The 8533-nt window shown below is 36.5% G+C and overlaps 1 protein-coding gene across 2 annotated transcripts; it reads left to right on the top strand.

The window, feature by feature from the left end:
* Positions 1-65: 65 nt before the first annotated feature.
* On the top strand, positions 66-6910 carry LOC110665717 (uncharacterized). 2 transcript variants are annotated; one of them, XM_058144623.1, is made up of 9 exons: positions 118-354; positions 913-1159; positions 2296-2397; positions 2573-2807; positions 2889-3304; positions 4276-4331; positions 4418-4728; positions 4833-5152; positions 5346-6910. In XM_058144623.1, exons 2-9 carry the CDS (start codon positions 971-973, stop codon positions 6651-6653), a joined length of 2937 nt encoding a protein of 978 aa, XP_058000606.1. In that variant the 5' UTR covers positions 118-354; positions 913-970; the 3' UTR covers positions 6654-6910. The 2 variants fall into 2 exon arrangements, with proteins under 2 accessions (XP_021681647.2, XP_058000606.1); XM_021825955.2 differs by having other exon boundaries at positions 66-354; positions 2573-3304.
* Positions 6911-8533: the final 1623 nt, after the last annotated feature.

The following is an 8533-nucleotide window of genomic DNA, read 5'->3' as shown; positions in this document are numbered from 1 at the left end:
TTAAATTAAACAGTCCGTCCTTAAATGTAACCTTTGGATCGTTATTGGGAGAGAGAGAGAAATGGAATGAAACGTTTCGTTTTTAGTTTGCTGGCAATTAAATGCTTCTCTCTCTAGCAATAACAGAAACTGGCAAAAAGAAAAGCCCTCAGTGCCTTTTTCTTTTTCTCTCTCTTCCTCTTTTGTAATTAATTAATTAATTACTTTTTTTCCATTGCTCTAGATAGAGTGAGAGAAGCAAGAAAGTCTTTGAAACTCTCTTCTCTTCTTCTTAGTTGTGTTCAGTGTGAGTTGGAGAACACAACCGATATACGCTGTCGTTTCTGCTTTGCGCACGTCGGCCGGTGTTTTCTGGTTCGATCATACTTTATTTCTTAGCTTAACATTCGCTTTGTAGTTTCAGTACTGGTGTTTGTTGGTTGGATGTACACTTCTTTGAATGCATAACCGTTTAGTTCTTATTTCTTGTTTTTTTTTTTGTTTTCTTCTTTGATTTTTGAGGGATTTTTTTCTATTTTTAATTTTTTGTTGTTGAGAAATCCGATTGATTATTAGTTTAAGTCTAAATTTCTTGCTGATTAAACGAGGAAAGTAGATGAAGAAAAGGAAAGTAAAAATTTGTGGGAAGATAAATTTTTCAATGAAAGAGGACTTGGTAAGTAGTTGATGATAATTAAGTTGCCGCATTTATGGAAGCATTACTTACTTTTTGTTTAGTCACATTCCTAGATTTTTTCTTTTTTTTTTTTTTTTGGGCTGTGGTTGGAGGCGTCTGTAGTAATCCCTAGATAATTTCGTTAAAACTTTTTTTTTTTTAATTTTCGTTTGGCTGTCAACTAGGACTGGAACTCATAACTCATCTCCAGTTCCAGTGAGGTAAAGTTCATTGGTTAAAAACTCGAAAATTTGCAGATGAATGTGAATGTGAATGTGAAATGATGGAATGACTACATAGTGGAGTCGGTTGAAAATGCCTAGTAGCAAGGTTTATCTGACGTACAAACGAAAGCTACCATTATCTAGAACTGGCATTGCCCATCAAAATGGGTGCCATAATTCACTTTCTGAAGGACCAAGTGACACTGATGTGACTGCCCCAGATAAGCATGATGCACCAGTTGATGAGCACAAATCAGAAAATCAGCAAAGGAATTCATTGGTGAGTTTGCCTAAACTTGACAATTGCTCATAAATTCATAATCAATAAATATGTAGTTGTTTGGTGTTTCTGGATTGCAATTTTATGAGATGTTAGTTATATTATTGTGTCTATAACAATTTTCTTCAAAAGTTGTTTTGGTGTTAAAGTATTACTAGCTCCTTTTTATTTATAAAAGCTCACTGCTGCCTTGATATACGACATTTTTTGTGCACTGCTTCAAATGGCATGCTCTCTGTTTACTATTGGTTTTTCAGGGGCTTGATTATCTAATATTAAAGTTTCCATAAAATATTTCTACTGTGATTATGTTGAAGATGGAAAAAGAGTGGTAACTCAAATGCTGCTTTTCTATTAAAAAAGGAAAATAGTGGGATATCATATCAGATATAAAAGGAGATGATCCCAATTTCTCTTGCTGCGTAAAATCTAGAAAATTAGAATTTTGAAGATTAGATAAGGAGTGTCAACACGGAGCTTCTTGAGAACGTGGTTGGATCCAGGTGTAGCTGATATGTACAAGGGGAAACCAAAGGCAATATGAGGAAAGAGAGTGAGAGATAAAGAACCCTCAAATTGCAAATGGATGATCAAAATTTTCCATGACGCTAGAATAACAATTAACAAATAGCTTGAACATCATTTTTTTCCACTGGATATAAGGAGTCCATGTAATGATCCCATTTTCAATAATGACTAAGGAGTCTTAAGGGGGTGTTTTGTGTCCTTGGAAGATACATCCAAAAGTGCACACAAGAGACACTTTCAGGATTAAGATTGAAAATCTTTGTAATATCTTCAATGGATCCAAGTAACCATGTTAGCCAAACATAGGTAAGAGGCAAAAGCAAATTCTGTAGTCTCCTCGAAGGACTTTATGCTTACACATGAGAGACATGAATTTGGGTTTGACTGAGGCCCTGCCATTTTGGCTTCATTGCTTCCAAAGTATCTTGTTTCACAAAAGCTTCTCAAAATTTTTAGCAAAATTAACTTGAAAATTTTGATCAATTTATATGTACAATTATTCTTATGGATTATAGTTTTTTAATTTCTGTAAAGATGTGTGTCTTATTCTTTATCTTTTCAAGTCCATCTGATTTTTCTTCTCTATCCATTTTGCAACTTTTATGCAGATATTTCCTGGATGTTTTGTATGTGGTGTCACAGCCAACCTGCTGCAATGCAAAGACTGCCATCAACCTTATCATCAGGAGTGCCTTGATAGGTTGCCTAAGGTATTCCAAACTTTTACTGAGGAGAAGGGGAAAAAATGCCATCAAGTTTCAGTTAACAACATAAATTTTATTATTATTATCTAACGAACCATTCTCTGCCCCCCTTCCCCACCTCTCTTTTCCTCTACTTCCCTCCCTCTCTGTGTCTCTTTCTCATGCATGCACACATGCATAGTCGAAGCATATTCTGAACAGGGAAAGTGTGAGCTGTGGTTGTAAACTACAAGATTCTTCTGTGCTTCAGCCAATCCAAAAATCAAGCAGATTGGAAACAATGAAACACACTGGGGGACCTGATAAGAAACTAATGACTGTTAGTTCTTGTAAATCACCTGTTGTGGGGATTCTTGGCGAGGGCACCTCTGGGAAGGACACAGAGGCACATAGTTATCTGGATATATCCTTGAAAAGTAAATTACATCATGTTCAAGTTAATTCATGTTCAGTCATGAATGTAGATTCTGAAGAGAAATTAATTTCTCAGTCAACAGGGATCAATACCGGAGCGAGTTTGGATTTTATCAGCTCAAAATCATCCTTAGAAGGTAGTTGCAATGCTGTGTGTGATACTGGTTCATGTTTTCTGAAAGCATCAAACTTGGAAGGCACTGGTACAAACTCTAAAGATAAGTCTACTGACAGTACTGGCTGTTTGCATGGGCCAACCAAGTTGAGTAATCCATTAATTACTTTTAGTCGAAGATGTAAAAGGAAAAAAGACGATACTGAGGATGATATAAAAAGTTCATTTCTTGAGGAGAAAAATTGTTCATTTCTTACCAAATGGAGTAAAACCACTGATGGTGCAGCTTCTCTTAAGGTCTCCTTTGAAGATAATTCAAGAGAAATGGAGATACCCAGGGTGGACATAGATTCAGGGAATATGTTTCATCAAAATCAAGATAATGTATATCCTCATTCTTTCTGAATAACATTCTTCTTATGTTTTTTGAATTGTTCTGGTTCTTAACAAATAAAAGTTGATGGTAAGGTATGGTACTAACTTGCCAAACTATAAAGGTAATTAATTATTCATTGTTATTGTTTTGTAACATTTAGAGCCCAGTCAATATTATCATCCACTTCTTCATATTTATTTCACTTTTGAAGGCAAGGGATGTACCCTGCTTTTGATGTACGCTGCTTTTGGTTTATTAAAAATTTAAATATGAAGATATCCTTTTTGTTGTTTTTGCATTATATGTTCACATATAAGTATAAAGTACCTACAGTATAATAGCACTGATTTACATATGGCAAACCGTAAAGTTTGTTTCTTGTTCTGTGTTTTGATATGTACAATTACAACTTTAAATTCTTAAATGCTTGTGCATTTGTCTTTTTTGGATAGTCTGAAGGGATTAGAGTTAAATTCTTTTATTGAGGTGAAGTATATGGGATCACTGATCGTAAGAAATTATCTGTACATGGTATGTGTATGTGGCACTGAGAGAGAGAGATGGTAAGAAGAGGATGTGATATGGCAAGAAGTGCATTTGTGCGTCTGCAAATGTTCTTTTTATTTTCTAACTTGTGTACAGCAGTACCAATTGATACAGACTGATTTAGGCATTTAGCAATCCTCAGCCTTGTTTTTCTTTTCCTCAAGAAATAACATCCTTCATCAAAACTTGAATGCTCTTTAGCACCTGGCACTGGACTAAAGTTACAAATATATGGTTCACCATTGAATATTGATGCAGTTTACTTTGGTTTAAGATGAAGTTGACTGAAATACATCTCTTTCTTCTCTGTTAACTCTGGTTCTCTGTTTACTGTGCCTGCAGATGGACTTAATAATGTTCCAGTAGGTTAGTTGTTAATGTATATTGAAAACTTGATATGCAGTCACTCATGCTTTTACTTCATTTGTGACAGATAAGAGCTGTTGATTCTGCACACATTCATGCGAATTTTGCTTTGGAAGCTAAGACGTAAATTAACAATTACTTAGTAAATTGTTGTTAAAATTGGAATTTACTGCTAATTATGCATAATAGAGTGATTATTTTTCATGCAGTTTGACTTGTGAAGAAAAAATATCCCATGGTTCTAAAAGCAAATCCAATGAGATCTCACCTATCAGCAGACAAGGGCAGATTTTCAGAGTTAACGTGAACACTGTAGGAGCTCCTCTGGGCAGTTTACAGATCTCATTGAATGATGCTGCTAAGGATCCTTGTGAAGCTAGAGTCACAGATACAGAGTTGGTAAACACTAAATGTCAAGGTGAATCTGAAATTCTGTCGAGTGATGGTGCAAAAGCAACGATAGTTCCTGATTACACAAAAGAAAGAAAGCAACCTTATTTGGATATGTCTGTTACTCCTGGTACATTTTGCTTTTGCACATCTACAGAAAAGGCATAAGTTGGTAGTTTCATCTTTCGTTGTTGAAATTATCTGTGCAGTTTATTCATTCAGCCCTTTTTGCAGATTCATGTGGGACATTGGACCATGATGTCAATTTGGATTTGGGCAGTCAAAAGGAGCCTGCTCATGGTGCTTCAGAATCTCTTCGAGGCTCAATGGACTCCACAAGCAGAAGTCATGCTACTGTTTTAGATCGAATGTCCCCTTCTGAATTATTGCAATGTAAGAATAAGAGAGTGGAGGAAGTCTCACCAGTTCATTCAACAAGGGTATTTAGTGATGCATCTACTTCAGAGGAAGAAGCTGGTGTCAACTCAAAAGATAATGATGTAGACTGTCATGAGTTCTCCATGGACAATACATCAAAAAATGAATGTCTGCAGGCAAGTTTTATCTCATTGTGTACATATGTCAATTTCGACTGTTATCTCTTTGCTACAATATCTTTTACTATTATATTAATTGTTGTTCCATGTTAGTTTCCCTGATTTCTTCAATTAAGATTTTCTTCTTTAGTCAGTTCTGTGGATGATGTGACTACCTGAATAAGGATTTTTTTTTTTCTTTAAAATACAGCTATTTTCTGAAGAAAAAGGCAACAGTTTCCGCCTAGCAATTACAAAGCCAGAAGTTACTGCCAGCATGGTTTTAGATGAAAGCAAATCTCTTCATTTTGGAAGCGACTATAATCAGATGAGACAGACTTCATTTGGTTCTCTATTAGATTTGGGTTTATCCCTGCCAACAGAGCCTAATACGGACCATTCTTATTCGAAAAAGCGCTCCATCACATCACCAATTTGGAACTCTGATTGTAAAATCAGAGATTTTGTTCAAGATGCACTGCCTCAATCTTCTTCTAACCATGCAGCTTCATTGCTGAGACATAAGCTGATGCTTGATAGTATTGTAACTCAAGCAAGTGCTTTGAATGCAAAGGGTGCTTTTCAAGACAAGTTTAAGTCATATACTATGTGGTCAGAAGAAGAACTTGATTCTCTTTGGATAGGTGTGAGGAGACATGGAAGAGACAACTGGCATGCAATGTTAAGGGACCCAAGACTCCATTTTTCTTCTTGGAAAAAAGCAAGGGACCTTTCTGAGCAGTGGGAGGAGGAGGAAGCTAAACTGCTGAATGGCACTCATGTTTTACAATTCAAGTCTCCAACAACACATGGTGTTTATTCGGACAATAACAGTCACTACATGTGCACAAAGACTGGAATCTGGAGAGAAGATGCAACTGAGGAAACTAGACTTTCACTAGGAGATGTATATGCTCATAGAACTAACAGCAGCTCAAAGAGGCGGCGTGCCAACTTACTTGGTGTTGAAAGTAATGACATCAAAAAGCAACGTAGACCTGCTACTTACCCAAGGAATGCATCTTATCCAGATTTTCAGGGTGAGATATGTAGCAAGGGATCATATGGTCATTTTGGGTGTATGACTATGCCAAGGTGTGATCCATTGCTAATTAATACCCCTTTCACTGCCTTGGCATCCAAAGGTAATTTGCCTCACTGGCTAAGAGAAGCAGTAAATACTCCTCCAAGGCCAATGAAGGCAACTCTACTCCCTGATTTTTCATCTATTGCTCATTCTGGGGCAAATAGGTTTTTCAAGCCATATCCAGATCCTCGCGAGCTACACTTTAGTGGCATGATGACTCGTATAGATGAAGATTTTAGTGGTATAAGGGCAAATGAGCTGCAGCCATCTGGTAGTGCTCATCATTACAATGTCTCCTTGGGAATGAGACATGGAAATTCTGACATGTGCAGTTCGAAAGGTCTTGTTAATAAACCAGACAACTTGATCATTATTGATAGTGATGCATCATCTGAGGAGACTATATCAGATGATCATAGTGCTAGGCCCTAGTTTTGAAGAGATTATGTAAGCGAGACTCTTTTCTCTAGTTTTCTCAAATGTATTCACTGTCTGCTGTACAGTTTTGCAGTTTAGCATTTTGTAAACAGGTTCCAACTGATTTCCTTATCGGTATTAGACCCACTAGTTGATGTAGTAGTCTGCTTCATACTCTCTAGAGGCTAGCAGTATCTGGAAAATTATTTTACTGGACTTGTAATGATCTGTGTATTTTTCATGGCCTTGGGAACAGATCACTAGTTTCAACACGAGAAGTGGATAATTTGAAAGTCCTTTCTGAGCAGGAGGATAACTTTATTGTTAGTCACCTGCTTGGTTTGTTCTGAAAATATTAAAAAGAAAAAACCAAAAGAATATGAATTCTGTAATAATATCTTTTAATATTTTTGTATCTAGTTTAATTTACATGGAAATGAAGGTTGACATCAAGTATAATGATGAATAACCAGGTTTAAGGATTCCCAAATTATGGTTAATTATTAAATGAGTATTCAAATCTAAAAAAATTATTCATTATTTTAAAGTTCATATTTAATTTTAAATTAATTTTTAATATGTACAGCAATTCTAACAATAATGTGAATTATTTGCTGATTCTTCTATTCCTTGAATGAATAAGTGACACAATTTAAATCCTTGAATCTTCTTTCATGCCATGAATAATTAAATAGAAGTATTTGGTTATAAAAGGTCCAGGTATATATAAACAAAATATCTGAACAAGGAAAGCAAAAATGGCCAAAAGAAAGTGCCCACTTGGCCTCTTCCTAGATAAATTTCCTTAGTTTCTTGTGAAAAATTCTTCGATGTTATCCAATTGTTACAACACGACATTATAGAATGAGAACTCCTATGTTTCTCCAAGATCCTTTTCATAAGAATTATCACCAGCTAAAATTGTCTGTTACCAACACTACTCTGGCTAAAAGTTTGAATATAAGCAATTGTTCTGTCTCCCACGCCTTTCCCCTCTCTGTTTCTTCTGTTCCTCAAGCATTTGCAGTGCTAATGAGACTTGTTAAAGATTTGAAGAATGGTAGTGTCCTCAAGCTGGTGCACCCTGGAGGCTTTGTAGAGGTTCATCAGTGTCCAATAAGAGCTGATGAGGTCATGAAAAAGAACCCCAGACACTGCGTTACTCGGCCGGATGTGTTCAGGTTTCCCTGGATTGTGGTCCGGCCTGAGTCTCTTTTGAAGCCCGGAGGTGTTTTTTACATTGTTCCATTTCACACTATTCATCGTTTGCTGCAGAGAAACAGATGCCAGTATCAAGACCCCCTACTCCTGCAACTAGTTTCGCTGGACTCTTCAGTTGAGGTGCCGTACTTCCATCAGCTTCTGAAGCAACAGGATCCTAATATGTCGCCAAAACGAACTAAAGTAGATTGCAAGATTGATGACTGGCCTAAAGATATCATTTTCCCCAAGTGTGTACTTAGAAATGCGCAGTTCCATGTTCCAAACTGCTGTGAAGAATCATTAATCAAGTCCCGCTATGAGCTTGAACATTTTGATGATTTTCCTGAGAAACCATTCCCAATTGATCTCTGTCATGCAAGTTTTGGTTTCAAAGTTCACCAAGAACCTAAGCAGCAAGCCCCAGTTAATTCTTTTGGCGAGCCAAGATCTTCATTGTCATTAGATATTGCTTCTACCGATGCACGCGTTGGGGTTGCATTTCCAAAAGTTGATAGTGGGTTGGAGCCTAACAGTTCTCAGGAGTACAAGCCATTGAAATCTTGTTTCAAGAAGGATAACAATGCTAAATCGCGCGGTTTGAGGGTAAAATTTGCTCTTCCATATGAGGATGATAGGGATGATGAAAAGATAAAAGTAGAAATCATCAAGTTTCAACCAACAAAGTCTCCATA

The sequence above is a fragment of the Hevea brasiliensis genome, chromosome 3, assembly GCF_030052815.1.
Source record: "Hevea brasiliensis isolate MT/VB/25A 57/8 chromosome 3, ASM3005281v1, whole genome shotgun sequence".
Classification (NCBI taxonomy): Eukaryota; Viridiplantae; Streptophyta; class Magnoliopsida; order Malpighiales; family Euphorbiaceae; genus Hevea; species Hevea brasiliensis.
This window is presented reverse-complemented; position numbering and strand designations above follow the sequence as displayed.

Bases quoted from the DNA above. Each gene is read 5' to 3' on its own strand.
- LOC110665717 (XM_021825955.2), top strand. From the start codon at position 971: ATGCCTAGTAGCAAGGTTTATCTGACGTACAAACGAAAGCTACCATTA. The intron at 1,160-2,295 runs GTGAGTTTGCCT...ACTTTTATGCAG, and splicing joins ATCAGCAAAGGAATTCATTG to ATATTTCCTGGATGTTTTGT. The intron at 4,729-4,832 runs GTACATTTTGCT...CCCTTTTTGCAG, and splicing joins GGATATGTCTGTTACTCCTG to ATTCATGTGGGACATTGGAC.